The sequence below is a fragment of the Pipistrellus kuhlii genome, unplaced genomic scaffold (genome assembly GCF_014108245.1).
Source record: "Pipistrellus kuhlii isolate mPipKuh1 unplaced genomic scaffold, mPipKuh1.p scaffold_m20_p_13, whole genome shotgun sequence".
Taxonomy (NCBI): Eukaryota; Metazoa; Chordata; class Mammalia; order Chiroptera; family Vespertilionidae; genus Pipistrellus; species Pipistrellus kuhlii.
Genome location: NW_023425438.1, coordinates 24994949 through 25017383, shown reverse-complemented (window position 1 = coordinate 25017383; position 22435 = coordinate 24994949). Strand labels below are relative to the sequence as shown.

General features: G+C 38.8%; 1 protein-coding gene and 1 non-coding gene across 5 annotated transcripts in view; one reads left to right on the top strand and one right to left on the bottom strand.

Annotated features, from left to right (window-relative positions):
• Window positions 1-1784: 1784 nt before the first annotated feature.
• Window positions 1785-1904, top strand: LOC118717860. Its single transcript, XR_004987622.1, has one exon. It is a non-coding gene; the product is annotated as a small nucleolar RNA SNORA61 (small nucleolar RNA).
• Window positions 1905-5992: 4088 nt separating this feature from the next.
• ACYP2 (acylphosphatase 2) overlaps window positions 5993-22435 on the bottom strand; it is a 137142-nt gene continuing 120699 nt past the window's right edge. For all 4 annotated transcript variants that reach the window (XM_045580748.1, XM_036435324.2, XM_036435325.2 and 1 more), the window contains one exon: window positions 5993-6454. In XM_045580748.1, the coding sequence (XP_045436704.1) occupies window positions 6340-6454 (115 nt within the window). In that variant the 3' untranslated portion in view covers window positions 5993-6339. The remainder of the gene's footprint in view (window positions 6455-22435) is intronic.

Sequence of the window (22435 nt, the reverse complement as noted above, 5' to 3'; positions counted from 1 at the left end):
AGACGTGCTTATGAAACTTTTTAAGTCACATATATTTGTATTTTGTCTTGCATATTTCTCATTTTGGTAAACATCAAAATAGAAACAAGAGACAACTGAAAGTCAACTACAGAAATATTTTATCGACCATGGACCCTTCTAGGGACCACTATGAAAAATAAGATTTTTCCAATAGTGCTTTTCACAACGTATATGTTGTTTCAGTGCAAACGGCTAAAGGTAAAGGGGACATAACACAATGGCTTGACAGAAGTAATCAAGAGAATAGGAAATAAGGTTTAACAATTATAGAAACTTGAAAAGAAGACTCCAGAGACAAATTCAGTGTCTTTGTTATTTCTTTGAGGCAGAATTCTCCTCAAAAGATTTCTTAGGGAGAAGCCTAACAGCTGATGAGATGGGAGGGCTGCTCTGGTTGGAGCAGGGATGAGGGCCCTTCTGCAGCTGCCCTGGTACCACCTCCTGGGAAGCCTCTGGCTTCCTGGAATCCTGCCAAAGTCCCGATTTAATCCAAATTATGGGTTTAGTAAACGTTGAGGGTACCTAGGCACACAGCAAATTAATGGCTGGGCCAGGCCCAGATGCAGGTCTTCTGATCCCTAGACCAGAATATTTTCTGCCATACTATGCTGCCTATTTTCAGGTCCTGAAATTAGTTCCAGACATGATGATCTTTTCCTTTTAACCAAGTAGTGAGCATTCTATGGAGGTCAGGGAGAGCTACTTACTATTGAAATATATTTGTGGACTACATACATCCAAATACAAAGCTAATTTTTGGAAGTAGATTCTGTTTTTCTGTCCTATCTAAGAATGAGTATGGAGATACATGTTGCTGAAATTTTTCTTTGGTACACAAAACGGAAAATACTTACCGTATTTTTCAGACCATAAGATGCACTTTTTCCCCCCCAGAAGTGGGGGGGAAAAGTCCCTGCGTCTTATGGTCCAAATATAGCCTACACATATACTTTAAAAAAAAAGGTTTTTTACTTGCCCGGCTCTGTGTGGTCTCTGTGTGCTTGCCCGGCTCTAAAATGGTTCTAAATGCTGTTTACTTTACAGTAGGGGTGTCGAACTCAATCAGAGAAGGGGCCAAAATCTAAAATCCAGCCTAAATCGCGGCCCGAATGGTTTACTGAACAGTCATAAACTGTCATTGTGATGGAAACACAGCGGAGTGCAGTGATAGTGCGGTGCGGGCCACATTGCAAGGCCTGGCGGGACGGATTTGGCCCGCGGGCCTTGTGTTTGACACATGTGCTTTACAGGGTTGATTACATGTGTTTATGACTGTGATGTTGGGATTTAATGCATATAAAATATTTTAGGACACTATTTGTTTCAGAATCTTTTTTTCTTCATTTCCCTTCTCTAAAAACTGGTGCGTCTTATGGTCCCGTGCGTCTTATGGTCCGAAAAATACGGTAGTTGTCACAGTGGTGACCAGTTTCGAGCAAAGTCAAATTCACTGTTCCTCCCCTCCCCCCAACTATTAGTTCCCTCCTTCAGTGCTTCTCTGTTCCTAGTTAGCACAGCACCTGCCTTGCAGACACAAGCTTTCTGCAGGCTTCAGGGTATTCCCAGTCTCAGATGAAATGTGGATCGCTTCTTCTAGAGCTTAGAAGCCTATACCCTTCCTAATAGAAAACCTCGTCTCTCTCCCACATCCCTGTTGCTTCTATGGACTGGCCCACCTGGTCAAGACTGTCATTTACATATTCCCTCCAAAATTCTATTGAGCTTCATTTCATGAGTTAACATTTTAAGAAAACAGGCTTTTCACCCTCAGTTCCCTTTCCCATCGGACCTGAACGCCGATCTTGGTAGCCGTAAAAGGAGGAAAATTAATACTGAAGCTGGCCTCAGGGTGCTTGTAATCTGTGGACTAGTTTCAAACAAGGTTGAAAAAATTAAAAGGACAGGCTTTTAAAATTTTATTTCATTTCTTTAAATTTTTTAAATTAAAAAAAGTTTCAATTATAATTATCACGTAGTCAATTATACAACATAGTGATTAGACATTTATATAATTAGGAAGTGATTGCATGGTAAGTCAAGTACCCATCTGACACCATACATAGTTATTACAATAATCTCTATGTTATAATTTACATCCCATGACTGTTTTTATAACTGGCAGTTTGAATTTCTTGTCCCCTTCACCTTTTCCTCCATCCCCTCACCACCATCACCTCCCCCCACTTCTATCTGGCAATCGTCAATTTTTTTCTCTGCATCTAGGTTTTTGTTTGTTTCGTTGTGTGTTTGTTTTTTAGATTCCATACATAAGTGAAACCTTATGGTATTTGTCTTCCTCTGACTTACTTCTCTTAGCATAATACCCCTAGGTCTATCCATGTTGTCACAACGGCAAGATTTCATTCTTTTTCATAACAGAATAATATTCCACTGTTACAAATGTACCACATTTTCTTTATCCAGTTGTGTATTGATGGGCACTGAGGTTGCTTCCATATCTTGGATATTGTAAATAATGCTGCAGTAAGCATAAGGGTGCATATGTTGAATTAGAATTTTGGATTTTTTTGAATATCCAGAAGTGGAATTGCTGGGTCACATTAGCTATATTTTCAATTTTTTTTTTTTTATAAACCACCACACTATTTTCCATAGTGGCTTCACCCATTTATACCCCCACCAATAGTGCACGAGGGTTATCTTTTCTGAATATCCTCAACACTTATTTGTTGATTTATTGATGATATTCTGATAGGTCTGAGGTGATAGCTCCTTGTTTTAATTTGCATTTCCCTGATGATTAGTGATGTTGAGCATCTTTTCATATATTTATTGGCCATCTGTATGTCCTCTTTGGAGAAATGTCTATTTAGGTCCTCTGTCCATTTTTAACCCTTTGCACTCCAAACCATTCTGGACATTGGCTACCAGCTACTCGACGCTACTTTGCGGCGGACACGTGCGTTGAATTAACTCAATTCCCCGTAATCGCTAATAAACTGCAATGTCCCCCCTGAGAGGGGACATCCGAGTGATATGCTAGAATTCCGATGTCCCCTGAGAGGGGACAGCGGAGTGCAAAGGGTTAAATTTGAATAGTTTGGATTTTTTCTTTTCTTTTTTCTTTCTTTTTCTTTTTTTTTTTTTGTGCTAAGTTATATACCGTATTTTTCGGACCATAAGACGCACCAGTTTTTAGAGAAGGGAAATGAAGAAAAAAAGATTCTGAAACAAATTGTGTCCTAAAATATTTTATGTGCATTAAAACCCAACATCACAGTCATAAACACATGTAATCAACCCTGTAAAGTAAACAGCAGCATTTAGAACCATTTTAGAGCCGGGCAAGCACACAGAGACCACACAGAGCCGGGCAAGTAAAAAACCTTTTTTTTTAAAGTATATGTGTAGGCTATATTTGGACCATAAGACGCAGGGACTTTTCCCCCCCACTTCTGGGGGGGGGAAAAGTGCGTCTTATGGTCCGAAAAATACGGTAAGTTCCTAATATCTTTTGAATATTAACTCTTTATTAGATATATCATTGGTAAATATATTCTCCCATTCAGATTTTTTGTTTTGTTGATAGTTTTTTGCTGTACAAAACCTTTTAAGTGATCCATATTCATTCTTTGCATGAATCTGTCCAATTTTCCCAATACATTTATTGAAAAGACTGTCTTTACCCCATTGTATATATTTGCCTCCTTTGTTACATATATGCACATGGGTTTATTTCTGTGCTCTCTATTCTGTTCCATTTATCCAAATGCCTGACTTACTGTCAGTAAAAATAAAGACAGTCATTTTTATATAAATGTGAAAAATAATTGTTTGCTTTTATAAATAATACTCCCATAATTCTGATATGTTGCTTGCAGATGGGTATGGACAGGTGGAATGTTGAGACTCCTGGTTGATACTTACTGAAGTAGATACCCACCTTTTGCTTAATATTTTTGGTTATTTTTGTTTTTTTTAATGTCTAATTCTAACAAAACTAAGTATATCACAGTTTGTTATTATTCAAATGTGACATAAAATTTGACATTAACTTTTGAAATTAAAATGTATCTGGCCTCTACACCACATTGCTTTACCATTTTTTTCTCTTGTTTTCTACATTCATGACACCTACTTTTAATAATTATTTACAACATTCCTCACCCAGTAATAGAATGCAGTTATGTATTAATCATTAAGCAACCTTAACTATTGTTTGTGCAGCTAGAAGATTGTGCCAGCAAAGTATGATTTTCTTGTAACCTGAGCTGGGAAGGGAACTCAGAATAGAGCATGGTAATAAAAGATGACATATTGGTGTCACATCAGAGATCATCTTTTTCCAAAATTACTTAACCTTTTTATGCATAAAGACATACAGGGTTTTTTACAACTTGACTGTCCAAGAAACGCCCATTTTATTTTCTCTAACTGAAGCTGAGCCGCTTCAAGCCCCACAGTGTGTGTGTGGGAAGTTAAGGTGCCATCCTGGTGTTTCGCGCCCTCTTGCAGAACGACCATGTCAGGGTCCTCAGGCAGAGAGAGCATTAAGAGAAGTCTCCTGTCCACACCAGTTACCATGACTACTGTCCAAACACCACAGTCCTTTGTAATCAGGATGCTTGGCAGCACTTTTGGGGATGGGAGTCTGGCTGGGAGCTGCTGTGAGTGGGATCCAGCTCTTCTGGATGTACAGGTGCTCCCTTCTCAGGCTTAAGCATCCCATGGAGGTGCACCTGAGGAGAAAGGCACGGGTCTCCATCTCTTAGGAAACCCACATCCTTTCATCCCTTTGCAAAGTATTGAATACTCTTCTTTGTTTCTTTGGCTTCTCTTTTACCTGCTAAAGGCCTATGTTTGTCTCTTCCCAACTCACAACCTAATGCTCTCTTTAAAATGAAACCTTCCAAGGAATGTTGTCTCCAGGGGGTCTGGCACCAAACCCTCCTGAGAAAAGGGAACACAAAGACTCGTCCACCTTCCTTGCACCAGGAGAGCAAAACTCAAACGAGTATCACAATAGATTCTCCTGAATAATATGTGACACGCAGAACACTTAACGTGATGATGGTGTTAAAGTAACAAGAAAATTATTTCTTTACGTGTATTTGGCAAGTTTTAAAAATACCTTTGTCATTCCCTAATGTGCTGTCATATCTATTGGATATCAATATTATCATCAGAGTTAACCTTTCAGGTGAACAATGTCAGCCTACCCTTCACCTCCTTTTCTCAATTCGGATCTTGCCGCAGGCATAGGAGAGGGGCCAGATTCTCTCTCTGCACCATGGAGTGCGGCAGTGGACATTTCTCCCATAGACAGGACGGTGGTTTCTAACCTGGATCCCCAAGGCGGACAAGATGCAGGAGGGAAAATGAAACCAAATGTGCTATGTTCCAGGTTCCCCCAAACCCATTTCAATCACGCCAGTTGTGTCTTTTCACCTTCTTTACAATTTGAATGCCAGGGAAATTTCTTCTGAATGAAGGATTCATTGTTTTAAAGTGTTGGAAAAGTCACTGAAGGATTTATACAAGTATATACCTGCAACTTTTGAAATTATCCAGTATTTTGAGTTAAAGGTCTCCCTGTTTTCAGAGGTGTAATTCTATAATATAGAAATGAAACTTCCCCTTAAAATACTTTGGTTGCTTAAAAATAATTTATATGTGAAAATCCCCAAATGATAGGCCAAATTTGGGGGACAGTATGACTATTGAGACTCTCAGTTGTTCTTCTGGGTAAGGGATCTCCATCATGGAGGGTGGTTGATACAAACCATGTTGCTTGCTCTACTGAAATTGTGGGTTGCCATAGCTCATCTGTTCACTCTACAGAACAAAGTAGTTCACAGAATGCATGAAGGAGTGCCAACCTCAAGTACTGAACCATGTTCTCATTTAATCAGAACTTAAAAATTTAACTCTTTCTTGATACTATTTTTGGGTTATACTAATCATCATATATGTTTATATCTAACTACCGGTTACTCAACCTTAATAACAGTTATTATTTGGAAGATTTTAGAATTCAAATCAGATAACCATTTAAAAAGTATTTTTAAGTACTGTTAACTTTATTATGTCTAGCCTAGCCAAATAACATATAAGCTATAACATTCATTAGAATTAGTTTCCATGAGACAAGTTTAAATTAAATATTCATATTAAGTATTTTATAATGACATTTTTATTTTAGATACTATTGTAATTTTTGCTTGTGAAAAAACAGTTGAGTAGAGCTATTTCAGTGTCAGACGTTTTTAGTAATCTGTATAATATAGCTTTCAGATACGAGTTCCTTTTCTTACTACTCTGCTACTATTACCCTAATACATAAGAATATCATTTCTATTAGTATCGAATACTAAAATTAGAATACTCAAGTTTAGAGATGGTTTTTTCGTTAGAAAAGTCCGTGCGGTCAATGCGAGAACTAGGACTTCCAACCTTGCTCAGCCAGGACTTCCTACAAAAAATAAACAAGTAAAAATTAGCATATAAAGTATATATAGACTAGCTAAAATGATCCCACAATGGGAGTTTATATGCAAAAGTAACTTAATAAAAGTAATGTAAAATATAAATGTTTCAAAATTTTATAATTTTAGAAAATATAAAATATCAGAATACCATAGAGTTTAATATGTAATTAACTATGGACAAATAACAAATTAAGCACAGTCAACTACTGAGATTTCATACCGAGGTTATTCCCACCCTCCCTCCCCCTTAAAACATCCAAGGCCATTACTACCTAGCTGTTGAGCTGTACACAAGAGTTAAAGTATTTTTTTCTCATTACCCAGCACATGGTAGATGATATACATACATATATATGTGTGTATATATATGTATATATATATGTGTGTGTGTATATATAATATATATACATGTATACACACACACAGGAGGGAGTGGAGGAAACTGGAGGAAGATAGGAGAATGGATAAAAGAAAAAATGTGATTTTCCATGAACATTGTTTATTATCCAAAAACCATCTCTTACCATATTAGCAAACCATATGTATTAAAGGGCCAAGTTAAGTGTGAAATTAGCGATATCCATGTGTCTAATTTATGCATTGTGTACTTACCCAAGATGCTTTCTATATAACGAAGGCTTATTTTAATGTACTTGATAACTCAGATAACTACTGTTGATAGGCAGAAAGTTTCTAGTAAATTCTTAATAATTAGTTGGGATGACAGAGTAAGTGGGACTGCTGGTTAATAATATGAGGTCACTTATCACAGCTGTTGTAAAAACATTCCATGACTTTCCTCATATCCCCAAAATTCTTTCAGGTTGTGAAACTAAAGTTGTGTACAGCTGTGAAAAGCATATTAACATCTCATATAACCTTGAATTTAAATTATTTTCTAGGCTCAAGTTGTCTGATTAGCTGAAAATTACTGCTAGGCAAGAGAAGATTTCTAATGCTTCAGATTGCCATTGTGCTATGTAACATTTTCTGTGGTTCTTGTGACAGTTTTACTGGGAAAGGTGACTTTTCTTCTTTTTTTAGGAGCTAAGCCATGAGCACAGCAGCACATTTTACTTTCTTCATCTCGTTTAATTGAAATCTTGAAATCGCATGTGTTTAAGAATAAAATTTAGTTATTATGAAAATGAGCTAATAACTTCAATTTTACAAGTCAAATCTCCTTGAGACCTTCTAGAAAAGCCATAAATAGAAGCTAACATTTATTGTGCACTGACTGCTCAGCAATATGCTAAGTTCTTTACATATCCTATTTCCTTTAGTCCACCCATGACATTAGGGTTGTTGTTGTTTTTTTTGTTTTTTTTTAAATAGTTGGATGGTTGTCATCTCCTCAAATGGAGAGGCTGTGAGAAGAGCAGATTTGGGGGAAGAGTGGAAGTTCAGTTTTGGAATGGAAGTCTGAGATGTATATTAGCTACATGAGTTGGTGCGTATGCAGTTGGATCAATGAATCTGGCTGTAGAAAATAACATTTGAAATTTGTCTGCAAATAGAATTGAAAGCCATAAGATTGGATGGGACCGCCAAAAAGATGAATATAAGTAGGAAAGGGAAACAGTCTGAGGACTGCACCGGAGGTATGCACAGTGTTAAGGGCTCAGGAAGAACCATCCAGTGAGGTAGGAGAAAGCCGGGAGAGCATTGCATCCTGAGAGTCAAATGAAGCCTCTGGGAGCAGTGAAGTGAGAGGTGGGTCAATGCTGCTTGCAGGTCAAGTAAGGAGAGGACTGAGAATTGACCGTTGCATTTAGCAACCCAGAGGTCACTGATGGCCTTGACCAGAGCAGTTTTGGTGGACTTAAAGCCTATTTGAATGGGCTCAGGAGACAATGAAGAGAGGAAATGGAACCAGTAATGGATAGAGGGCATAGGAGCTGCAATGGACGAATCCATCCGAGCTAATAACAATGTATTTAACTAGTTGAGAGCCTGTCTACCTACCTATAGGAAGCTGGTCTTTGACATCATCAAAACTTCACCAGGCAGACCTATGACCAAGGTGGAATCTATGCCACTGCTGGGGGCAGAATGGTCATGCTGTCAGGTGATTCAGCTCCAGCGTGTGTGTGTGTATGCATGCATGTGCTCATGCCACTTGGTGCTATGGCTCCACACTTGCCATCCCTGGTGCTAGGAACCCCTTTGCATGACCTGCCTGCCTACACAGGTATTCTAGGAACCCAGTCTCATGTGCTGCTCTTAATGGGTGTGGTGCAGGTCTGAGAGGGTAGAACAGTTCTTCTAAGCAAAAAATAACTAGTCACAAATTTTCACACAAATTTATATCTAATTAGTGAGGACTGGATATATCGATATACACAGTCAAAGAGTACCAGTTAATTCAATTACATAAATATTTAAGTAGCACTGTATGCAAGGCATATTCTAGATACTGAATACATTCACAGACATTCAAAGTGAGGTTTCTTCTCTCGGTTATTTACAATCTACTAAGAGACTTTGGAGAATACTAAAAATAACATAATAAGGCAGGATGTGATGTGCACTGTGATCTTTATATAAAGGGAGAGAGGAAGTGGGGGGGCTAACTTCTGGTCAGGGGACATCTCTGTGATAGCAAAGGCATTTCAGCCAAGTTTTAAAGAAAACACTATTGAATTTCTCAAATCTTAGAATGCAAATTCTAATTCAAGCATGACAGGAAACCAATGAACATAGGAAGACTACTGATAACATTAACTAATTTAAAAAAGTAAAACTTTTAAATGGTCTTTATTTAGATTTTGTGCTTTGCTTAATTCAGGTCCTATATATTTCTTGTTAAGTTTATGCTTAGACATATTCTATTTTTCTTGCTGTTTTGAGCAAGATGCTTCTTAATCATGATGTTCTTAAACTGGTACAAAAACTAGTGATCTCTTATATTGTAAACAGATGCCTTCTTGAAGTTCCCTGGTAATATAAGTTTTTCTTTTCTTTGGGGTTCCCAGGTAAACCGCTTTTTGTATTTTTCCCGAATTCATCCTGCCAGTCCGTTGGTAGCACACTGAGTGCATAATTTCAAATTGCTCTTTATTTTAGGCCATCTAACCACATGGTGGCTATTTACGTGCCTCCCGGAAAACTGCCACAGTAACTGTGCAGAGAAAGAGCATCAGCAGCATTCACCCAGCCTGGGGGTCGGGCCATAATACGCCTCTGGCTCCAGCATGTTCTACCTAGAGGTTTAGTGGACTCGATAAATATTGAATGGATGGTTGTGTAGATGGATGAATTACATTTGCTCGGAAGAGACTGGGGCCTAGTATTTCTACTGTAAATCTGAAACTGCTTTGTCTGCATATATCTTTCAGATATTTTTATTTAAGAAACATGACCCACTGACTGGCTTTAAAAAAACAAAAAATAAGAAAGCGCAACTAATCAAAATGAAAGAATAGCAATGGAAGGTGGAAAATTGTATTAACAGAAGTCATATTACTTGATAACCATGTTGTCCCTTTAACATATTTTAAATGTTATGCGTAGATTTTGAAAATTAAACCAATTTTTAGAAAGTATTTTATTCCTTTACCACTTGTACAGTAATAACATAAAAAGGACTTTCATTAGAGATGCATTTCTTACATGTGTGGTGAGGATTCTCCACGGTTGTGAAAACAACATTGTAGGGCATGCTAAAGGACAGATCTTGCATATATTACTTTTAAGTCCTTCAGGCCATCTTTGCATGAAAGAAATGAAGGAAAAATGTAAGCACGTAGTAAATTAACTGTGCCGTGTTTTCCTGTTCCTATTCAGGCAGTCACCAACTATATTGGCCCCTCAGGGCGCCCACAGCATTTTAATTGTTTGGTGCAGATGGCACACATTTAGCTATCAAGTGCAGTAAGTGCCACTCATTTGTGGCCTTGGCAGTCGGCAGAGGCCAGCTGCGGCCTTCTAAAACGCACTTATGCTTCTGCCTCCCAGAGGCCTTTCTTAGACAGCCCCTGTCTGAAAGGACCCGCCCTCAACCTGTTGTGTGCATCACGGGCATTGTCACATGCTGTGATTGCTATGTGTATGTGTTCACTACGTACCCACTCTACATTAGAATACAACTTCTAAGGCAGCGTTGGAGCCTTATTCACTATCCCCTACCTTTACCACTATGCCCAGTGATGGTGGGCACTCAGTAAATATATACGGAATGAATGACTGTTGTCACCTGCCTGCCTTCTTCCCATCTGTAGCTGCCAGACATGGAAGGAGGGAACATTTCTAGGGTCCTACACAGTCCACACCCAGAAAGGAACCCTGAGCACGACCTTTAACCCTGATCTCACCTTCTAGGAAACAAAACGCTTCTTTGTGTGTGTTTTTACATTCTTTGAAAGGTAAAGAAATAGTTGCTCTTATTACAAAATAAAATGATAATTTACTCATGACAATCCTCTGTGCAACAGCCCGAGTACTGACTAGATCCATCCTCTTAAAGGAAGTTGGAGGGCCTATAGATCAGACCTAACAACCTAAACATAAGAATGTGAACTAAGTTTATTCATAGGATCGGTTTATTTATTTTTGCCAGTCCCCAAATTTTACTGTTATTTGTGCATGTCAGTTTACTCATTATATAAACAAGCATGAAAATGCCTTCACCCAGAGTTCAGAGTGAGTATGACAGACCTGGTCACGTGACATGCTGCCTGCTCAGTCAAGTTCAGTGCCCGGGTGGTTGTATAAGCTCAGACATATTGTGGTGATTAAGTACAAATCCTTAGACACTTCTATTATCCCAAAGATGTACAAGTACCTATAATTGTATTTGTTGTATTAATTCAGGATGTCTAAGCTTTTTAAAGAGAAGAATCCTTTCTTCCAACATAATCTTGCACAAAAGCTTAACGTTTATAGTGGAAGTGAATTGCTTCTCTGAAGTAAAGAATGATTGGGAGGTGGGGTGCAGGATCTCCCCTGGCTGTACCTTGAGCACCTCTGGGGAATCCCAAAGGCTCCGAAGAGCTCAGTGGAAAACTGCCCTCTTAGCCCATCACTGAGCTAGGCTATTGGGGAGCGGACTACGTGGGGAATCCATCACATGAAGAAGTGGGAAGCAACATAAGACTGTCTTTTCTATAATTCAAGTCGGTTAGTGTCTCCTACAAAATGTAGTAAGCTCCTGAGGCAATATGAAAATTCCATCTAACTAATATTCTCCTCTGAAACAAAGAGGTAAAATTAAAGCACTAGAAAGCCACTATTAATAATTCATAGCAGTACTATTTCCTGGGACTAAAGTGGGGCAGCATAGTCCTTGGACATCTGCAGCAGCAGTATAAAGGTGGAGCAGAGCGGGAAGGCAGGCAGTAGAAACAGTCAGCTAAGGAATAAAAGCTGCCAGAAAATACTGAGTTGCCTGCCCATTTCAAGCTTTCAAGCTCGCATTAATAATGGAAGGATAGTACATAGTGTCTTTGCTATTCTACATTCTTTAGCAAGTTTTCTTATTCAGTTACATGTGGGCAAATAATACCATATCCTCCTTTCAAGATAATCATTTAATGGAATTTGGATATGATGTCTAAAATTTCTGTCAGAATCGCGCACAATAAGACTTCAGTGATTATCCAGGAAATCACAGGACACCCATCACTAACCTGAGACCAGATTCCTCATCTTTAAAATAGGGATAATATTTCACTGCGTTATTGAAAGGATTAAAGAGAATGTGTGTGAATTGCCTAAGACCATGGTAGGCAAACCGTGGCTCTTTGGCCCCTTGAGTGTGGTTCTTCCACAAAATACCACCACCACCTAGGCGAGTCTATTTTGAACAAGTGGCGTTAGAAGAAGTTGAAATTTTAAAAAATTGGTTCTCAAAAGAAATTTTAATCATGGTACTGTTGACATTTGGCTCTGTTGACTGAGTTTGCCTACCATGGCACTAAACAATACCCAGAACCACCCTGAACGCTGCCCTGTAATCTCTATTTGTAAGCCTTAAACAGCTGTTTCCTGATAGGCCCACTCGGGGAACTGCTGGGAATCAGGGGGCTACCACTAAGATCACTGCATTTTATTCGCATGCTCCCCTAACCGCAGTCCAGGCATCAGGGAGCGCCCACCAGACTCGCTGGCTCCACGTAATGCCTGCTAAATCCTCACGCCAACTCAATGGAGGACTCAAGCACTGCTGCTTCTCTCCCCACCTCAGTTCCAGATTTCACAGGAGGACTTCTGATGGATGAAGCCTGAATGGTATTTGAAGGCTCTAGCTGCAAGGGAAATCAGGAAAACAGCTCCTCGCTCTCCCAAGTCCGCAGTAAAAGAAAGGGAGGAGCTTGGAACAGAGGTTGAGCAAGACAGTACACCACCGTATCAACCACTGTCATCATTCACTTAGCCAGAGCTTCTTGAAATGCTACACTATGATAAACGGGAGATCAGAAATGTTTTTTGCTGGCCTGTATCATAGCAACGTTTTTATGGACTCTGTCAGATCTTGAGTTCTTTTCAGCATGAGAACAGAAAGCCCAAGGAACACCGCCACTGAGGGGTCAGGTAGCGAAGGAGAAGCAGACAGAGCACAGGTAGAGAGAGTGATTAGGGAAGAGGGAGAGGACCACGAAGTGGGGCACTGGGAAAACTAAGGACACAGTATTTTAAGGAGACAGCAGTCAACTCCAAATGCTGCTGAGACTCAAGTGAAATAGGAACTAAAAAATGCTTTGCAGACCTTCGCAGGATCAGCTTCAGTGGAGCGATGGGGGTGGGGGTGAGTTGGGGGTGCGAGCCAGATTAGAATGGTTTTGGGAGTGAGGGGGAAGTGGACACATGGAGACGGCAATGAATAGATCAGTCTCTTTAGGTGTCTGACTCTGAAGGAGAGGAGACACACTAAGCTTTATACAGCTTTAAACAGAACAGTTCTGTTCCTGGCAAGCCGAGCCCACCTCGATTCTGAACCCAATGCCTTCCAATATAGTTACGGGCACCTTGTCTCAGAAGAACAATATTTGAGGAAGATTGCTTTAAGGACACACAGTTTAAGATGTTTTCTATTCCAGATATGTTAATATCTGCTCCCACAGGAAGCCAAATGAAAAGGAGTTGGCCAGACTCCCCTGCATTTTCCGCCCTCACCCTGACCTCTTCCACCTCCTTCCCAAATGCTCATAAGCAAATTGCGTTTTTGGGATGATGCCATTAGCTGATAGGCAGCTACCAGAGAGTTTAGGGCCAAAGTGTGACCCACCCTGAGCAGAGGTCATTATTTTAGACTTTTTACAAAGCCCTGTTCCTGGTTCTTTTATCCCTCACCCTTGGGTGGTTGTTATTTTAGATCCTTTTTCACTTTTAAATGCACCTCCTGTTACAGTTTTACGTATCCTTACAAATCACTTTAAATCCTCTTGGCAACAAAGAGAGCTATAAACATGTAAAGCTGTGAGGTTATTTTTCTTCTTGCTGATACTGTTTCTCTGGTTTTGTACACTAAATTATATTGGGAAGAGGGATAAAGGTGATTGGGAAGAGGGACAGAAATTTATTTATGGATTTTTGCTTCACAACTGACTTTCTTATAGATACTTTTTTCCATTACAGTGAGGCATGCATTGCTCTGAGGTCATCAAAACATGTATCCTCAGGCTCCCATCCGGGCTACAGCTTTGAACTCAGGGACTGAGAGCTCTCCACTGCAGCCCATGGGCAAGAGCTGTTGAGACTGGACCACTCAGCTGAGCAACACTAGGGCTCTATGGTGCTGAGGGAGGTCCCGGGTAACGCTTTCCTGTGGCTGCTGGGGGAGGAGGGTGGCTCCCAGGCCGGGTCAGGCTAATGCCCTGGTCGGCAAACTGCGGCTCACGAGCCACATGCGGCTCTTTGGCCCCTTGACTGTGGCTCTTCCACAAAATACCACGGTCTGGGTGACTCTATTTTGAAGAAGTGGCGTCAGAAGAAGTTTAAGTTTAAAATTTTTGGCTCTCAAAAGGAATTTCAATCGTTGTACTATTGATATTTGGCTCTGTTGATTGAGTTTGCCGATCACTGGGCTAATGGAAGAAGGACAGTTTGCCGATCACTGGGCTAATGGAAGAAGGACAGTTGCATGCACAGGCTTTTCAGACATTCATAAATCAGCTCTCTCACAGCCACTGAAAATAATTTGAAGGCAGAATGGAGAGGTAACTAATGACACACGAACCACTAGAAAAAAGATTCACCAGGTGGAAAATCAGGAGAAAATTTTTAATGTGCCAAATGTGTGTTAGAAAGGGACAGTCTGTGAAGGGGCAAAGTGCATTAGAAGCTGATAACCCTGAAGGTGAGGGCTTTCCGCATGCCTTTAAATGTTGGACAAGAATTCAAAGTAGTGAAACTTTCCTTCCTGTCTCATCATTAGGGAAATGGCTTATCTTTTCTACCTCCCAGGGTTTTAAAAAAAATTATTCTTTTTAGCATCTCATTTTCCCCAAAGAGGGTATTTTATCTTTAAATTCAGGTATGTGCCTCAGTTCACAGGGAGGCTCACGATAGGAGGCAAGAATGCCATTGTAATATTTCAGCTCGTTAAGTGGTCACCTGCAATTGGTATTTGAATATTATACCCTGAATTCTTTTAAAAAATATATTGATTTTTTTACAGAGAGAAAGAGAAAGGGATAGTTAGAAACATCAATGAGAGAGAGACATCGATCAGCTGCCTCTTGCACACCCCCACCGGGGATGTGCCCGCAACCACGGTACATGCCCTTGACTGGAATCGAACCTCAGGACCTCTATCCACTGAGCCAAACCAGTCTCGGCTACCCTGAAATTTTTTTAGTGTTAATGTGTTATAGTCTCATTAATTTCAGTCTATAATACAAATAGAGATTCAGAAAAAAGCCATTCCTTATCAAAATGGTTTTCTTTTTATACTCATAAAAACCCATGACAGTTTATCTCCTTACTTTATAAAAGTAGGCAATATAGTAGAAGATGAAGAAAAAAAAAATCTTTCTAATATTATTTTTTTTTCAGGTTGTTAAAAAAAAAATCATCGCTAAATCCCAATAAATGTTTTTCTGCCTATACTTTTAAAACCAAAATTGAGTGTACTGTTGTCACCCTCATAAAAATTTCAATAGTGTGTGCTTATTGACTGAATTAAAACTTGTCTTTCATAAAGAAATCTATTAACAGCCCATTGAATCTCAAATAAAAGGACATCATCCATATATTCAAATCTCCTGTCTAGTGGGAGGTGACAAGGTGAAAGGGAAGGGTTTAAGGCTGAAAGGACAAAGAGAAAAAGACTTTATGGGAGAGGTTAAGAAAAACTCTTCATAATTAAATATTGGATTCTAAGATATGCTCAATCTCTCCAACACAACTAATAAAATGATCAAAGAATGTCTAATCTCCAGAATCAAAATGCAATTTAATTAATCATATTATGTCTCCCTCTTTTGAACTGAAAGCTCCTTCAACAGTAGATAGATGGCTGCCACGTTTAGTTTTCCAAATGGCTTTCTGATGAGGCAGCTCAAACAAGTTAGGGTGATCGATATGCTTGCATTTGAGTAGAATTGAAAGTCTGAGGTCTCAGAAGTCACAACAACAAAGAAATGAAAGCCAGAAGATGGGTCCCACCAAGGAAGAAACTGAACTCCTAATCTGAAAGATATATGCACCCCTGTGTTCACTGCAGCATTACAATAGTCAAAATATAGAAGCAACCTAATTGCCCACTGACAGACATTTGGATAAAGATGATGTGGTACATTTATACAGTGGAAAATTACTCTGCCATTTGCAAATCCATGGATGGACCTAGATGGAATTATGCTAAGTGAAATAAGTCAGATACAAGAAGAAAAATACCATATGGTTTCACTTACTACATGTGGAATCTAAGAAAACAAAAACAAACAAAAAAAATAAATCAACAGACTCAGAGATTCAGAGAACAAATGAATGATTGCCAAATGGGAAGGGGTTGGGGAGATGGGTGAAAAAGGTGAAGGGATTGAGAAATACAGATTGCCAGTTCCAAAAATAGTTATGGGAGCCTTGGCTGTGTAGCTCAGTTGGTTAGAGCATTGTCCCCATATACCAAGGTTGCAGGTTCAATCCCTGGTCAGGGCACATACAAGAAGCAATCAATAAATGCATGTTTTTCTCTGTGTCTTTGTTTCCCTTCCTCCTTCCCACTAAAAAAAAAATAAAAAAAATAAAAAAAAAATACATTACGAAGATGCTTAAAGTACAGCATAGGGAATATAGCCATTTATAGTTTAATAATTATGTATGGTTTCAGATGGATACCAGGCTTATCAGGACGATCATTATGTAAATTACATAAATGTTTAATCACCATCTTATATACCTGAAACTAATGTATGTCAACTATAATTGAAAATTTTTAAAGATTAAAGATAGTCACCAGACTAGTTTTCTTATCCACCAAATGCTTGCTTCCAGTGGTCTCACTGGGAGTGACTAGCTCAGTGTAGTTGGTTAGTCACTCAGTTTGGTCTGTTAATAAGGAAGTATTTATTCAGTGCTTTTTCTTAAACAGTCATAGGGTTATATGGTGGGAAACTAAGACCAAATCAAACAGAATGGTGAACCAGCTCAGAATTGGTTTCTTGAAAGCTGACCACAAACAGGGTGACCTGCTTACCATGGAGGAAAATAAAGGCTGGAGCTAGTAGAGGACAGAGAGAAGGATTGGGATAGGGGTTGGGAATTGTCTGAAAATGTTAATACTGATCTCTAGTTCCTCGTCATTCCTGATGGAAGAATTTGCTGGTAACTTATTGCTTTATTTATAGTCCCTCATCCCCTCACCCAACAAACATGGGAGTTGTATTCTGTGATTTGGGAAACTTGGATATTCTTCTGTTCTTTCATAAGAGACTTTGATTTACCAATTAAGTCAAACTTTTGAGGCAAGATTCTCAAATTAACATAAAATTTATTTTCTAAGAGAACTGGGGTCTCCTATGTAATGAATTGTGAGTAAAACAAATAGCAATAGTCACTTTGGCTCCTGTGTGGGACATAGGATGAAAATAAATAGTAGTTAAGCTTGCAAATTATGTTGTTTGCTTCATTCATTCTAAAGAAGACAATAATTAGATGGTGGGGTATAATTATTATTTTGAAAATCCTTTCTTATTCAAACAAATTTCATTGAATTTGTGTAATAGGGAAAAAAAGTGGAACATGGCAAAACGTTTTTAATAAACATCCAAGGTCTGTATTACCTCAATCTGCTATCTAACTCCTTAGAAAATGACTCCACAACCAAGATCTTCCTGGTTCTCTCACAAGGTGTTACAATACTCTCATTGACAAGAATATGGTTTTGACTTTGGCTTTTTAATTTTGCTTCATGATACCAGAGCATAGAATTGACTTCCACATCACAAAATATTGAGCACAAGGGTTTCCCCAAACTCCTCCTGTGGTGATGTCTGTCACATGATGCCTCTGCTACCCTAATTCCAAGAAGATGGCAAGTTTTGATCAACTGAAGTTTGGTCCGGCCAGCCCCTGACATCAGCCTGTCCTTATCTTTCCATTTTTAGTCTAATAACCGGCAGTTCTCAGCATGCTGACAGACATTGGTACCCACATAGCGTATGACAGTGCTCCATATATGTGCACTGTAGCAGCTCCATTGACTTACTTTGTACATGGTACTTAATATGACAAAATGAATTAAATAAATTATCTAAATATAATCCAGCAAGCCCATTTCTGGGCATTTCTACAAAAGGATTGAAATCACAATCTCCAAGAGATATCTGCACTTTCTTGTTCATTGCAACACTGATCGCAGTGGAAACAACCAAAGAAAATGTGATATATAAGGACGGGTGGTTGTCAGAAACTGGGGGAAGGAGAAAGTGAGGAGCTACTAATCAATAGGTATGAAGTTTTAGTAAAACAAGATGAATACTTCCTAGAAATCTGTTGTCCAATGTAGTCCCTATACAATGGTGTCCCCCCCAACCCCCCTTTATACATGGTTTTACTTTCCTTAGTTTCAGTTACCCAGGATTTTAGTTACCTTGGGTCAGTTGCGGCCCGAAAATGTTAAATATTAATAATTCCAGAAATAAACGCTGCTCTGAGTAGCAGGATGAAATCTCTATCCTGCCCAGGCCATTAACGACCCCTCTGTCCGGTATATGTGCTCTATGCTCCCTGCCAGTTAGTCACTCAGTAGTCACCTCAGTTAGCAAATAGACTATGACTATATCACAGTGCGTGTGTTCATGGAACCCTTATTTTACTTAACGGCCACAAAGTACAAGAATAGTGATGCTGGCCATTCGAATATGCCAAAGAGAAGCCATAAGTGAAAGGTTAAAGTTCTTAACTTAATAAGGAAAGAAGAAACCTCTTATGTGGAGGCTGCTAAGATCTATGGTAAGAACAAATCTATCCATGAAATGTCCAATAATTAAAAACTGGTTAATTAAGTTACCATATTTCCATATGAAGGAATAATATATAACCATTAAAATTATGAAGATTAATTTTTTACTAATATGTACAGTGTTTCTAATATGGTATTAAGCTTTTAAAAAGCAAGTAACAAAACAGGATGCGTAGTATGACCCCACTTTTGTAAGAAGATATATATATTTTATATATATATTTTTAAATAGATAATACCTATTTGAAAGGTGTATGTCAAAATGATAATAATGGTTATCTCCTGAAATGTGGGTAGTTTTTCTTTCCCTTTTTCTTTGCTATTTTCAAATGCCTTCAATAAATATCTATAAATTTCAAATTAGTAAAAGTTAATGAAATTGAGGAAATGCCTTTGGAAATAAAAACAAGTTTTCTTCTTTTTTGTTCTGTTTGAAATAATGATCTGAACAGAGAGAAATATAAAATGTGGCCTTTGTGATCAAAGTCATTAGAATGAATGCAGAAATTTTATTAACAAATCTCTTGCTGGGAGGTAATGATATCCAGAGGCAAATACGATCTATTATTTTACCAATGGCATCAAGTCTCTTCAATGGGTTTAGTAACTCCAGCATGGAAATGCAGAGTGATTCCTCTCTCTGCCCCCTCTGCTGTGTATAAGTTACTTTATAATATTGAAAACTATTAGACTAATATATTTACCATGTAAAATTCACAAAGGAGAATAGTAGCTAAAATACCTGAACTAACGTTTAAGACACCAGACATTTTGAGTAGAAGACTCTTATGGAATAAAACAGGTTACTGGGCAAGATGGGAAGAGATCAACCAAATATGTATAGGCATAACCCAAGGCCACAGTCAATAGGTGGTGAAAGCCTGGGGGAAGGGTGGGCTAGAAGGGGTCAATGGGGGAAGAAAAGGGGAACATATGTAATAATTTCAGTAATGAAATGTAAAGGAATAATAAAATAACAGATGTCACAAAAAGTAAAAACTAAATGAAGCGAAAAAATAGGTTATTGGGGCTATGGCTGGATGGTGAAGCATCGTGTACAGCTTGCTAAGGATTTAGACTTTTCCTGTAAAGACACAGATCAAGTTGTATTTCAGAATGAAAATTCAAGGTGCCCATGCAGGACAGATTAAAGGGAGTAAAAATTAAAAAACAGTACATTTATAATTGGGACATTTATAATAGTAATGGCTTTAAAGGAATTTTTCCTAACAAGGAAGCAAGAATGACTATGGAAGCTATTTAAGTTTTAGCTTCGATTTTTTTTTTCTCCCAAAAAAGGATATATAAATATAAAACCCATAACAACTAAGTAAACTACTATAATATATACAGTAGAGTTAGGGATATGCTTTTGCATTTTATGATTTGACTAAATATTAACTAATAAAATTAAATCAGAACTTATTTTGTCCTTAACAAGTCGGCAAATCTAAGCAGAGCTTGGATATTCGTTATACATCAATACGAGCTGCCATTCCAAATTCACCTAAATGGAATTCATTTACTATGTTAGAGTCTGTAAGTCTGCTTAATTATTTCTTAGAGCTAACTATTCCCTAGAAAGGGGACTGCTCACCCCAAGGCTGACCTGCACTCAGAGCTGTCAGTCTCCCCCTGCGGGAGACCCAGGAAAAACGCCCTGGGGTGCAGAAAGAAAGCTCTAGACGGCTTCCCCATGCCTATCATATCCCAAGGTTTTAGGGAAAATGTTAAAAAAAAAAAAATGGGTTTCTTTTCCTAATCTAATACCAGAAACTAGAAATAGTCAAGCAGTACTAGCATTCTTTCAAACTTAAAGACTGTTGAAAACATACTTGAGAGATTTCCACCTCTGTCAAACAGCCTCACTGAGCTAGGCCTGGGATTCCGTGGTCGGGAGTGACAGAGGGAGATACATGGCAGATAATGAGATAATGGTACCAAAAAGTGTGCTAGGATTTTGTTCACATTGTTCTGGCTTTCTAACCCATATAATGTAAGGGCTCATATGAAATAAGCACAGAAGAACAGCCCCAGGACAGTCATTCAGTACAGCTAGATCATTTTAACTCAGGGTCAGAATGAACTTGATGGGAGCGTTTACTACGACCAAGGTTATTTAGGGGAGAAGGTTTTTTTTCCTTTTATATCTTACCTTGCACAGAACTTCAAGGTAATATTAGGAAGCCTGAAATATAGTCTAGAGGACTCAGGACCATCTCAGTTCAGGTTGCCATGACATCCTATATAATAAAGAGCTAATATGCTAATTAGACCGGATGGAGGAACCACCTTCCCAATGACGAGTGGGCGGGGGGTGGGGCCGTGGGGCCCTGAGGGCCTACTCGTGCAGGATTTTCGTGTAACTGAATCCTGTACTTCCTCTTGCAAGCGAGAACGACACTGAGGATGTAAAAACAATCCACACTATGGGTAAGTTATTACCCAAATTTAATCAACAGGATGTTTTTCCTCTTCCTGTTCTGGGACAAGAAAGTTAAGTGCTATCACAAAGTGGTTGAAAAAATTGGAAGTCAAGACACTGTGACTTTATTGTCTGTGTCTCCGGTCAAAACTGAATGTGGAGACCGAGTTTAATTAAAGGATATGGAAAGCACCACTGACAGTCTATAATGGGGCAGCACAAAAACGGTCTGAATCCTTATGGCTCCTTCCCCCACCCAACCTGCCTTTTACATAAAAAACTTAGTTGGAAAAAAATTGACATTTAAGTTTAAGCAAATTTTCAACAACAAAAAATAATGTTTAATTTATCCAGATTTTTCTTTTTCGTTTCAGAAAACTATAAGTTTATGGTTTCAATATAAGGCTGGTCTTTGTAGCACTCAAGAGACAAAGCCAGACACCGGTGCATGCTGCAGATTCCTGTTTTTATTCCAGAAACAACCTTCGTAACTGTTGGCAGCGCAAGGCTTGCCTCCCTCCCGCTTTGGCTGGGGACTGCGGGGGAGGCAGGAAGGCTGAAGGGATATCTGCTCGCAAGTTTTCAGGCATAAAGGTTTAGAACCGTTAGCTAATGACTTCCATGAGACTTTACGTTCGAAATCAGGAACTACAAAAATCCATGCCTCCTGAGGGCTGTATACCTTCCTTTTAGATTTTTTATTTTTGGCATAAAGAAAGAACACTATTAAATAATGCATAAGTAATTGTATTATATCTTCCAAGGGTACATTTAAAACACTGTTTAAATTACAGACAGGAACATAAGATTTAATAGTTCTCTCTGCTGCTTGCCAAATAGAGATGTTCATAGTTCATAATTTATTCAAAATGTGTTTGGACAGGCTCTAGTTGTGTTAGATTTGAATAGTCAGTTTGTCATTTTGTTGCTATAACGGCAGCAGAGATAAAAATAGCCCAAACAGTTCTGTTACAGAGACGTCTACCTTCCACGGCTCTTACCTTGTTCCTTTTAAGGCTGCCTGCTTTCCTGCCCTCAACTCTGCGCTCTCTTCAGATCAGAACAAGCTGACCCTGGCTGAGCACCTTCCTGTGAAAAGGCCCATGACAAACGCCGTCTTTATGGAAGACTCCA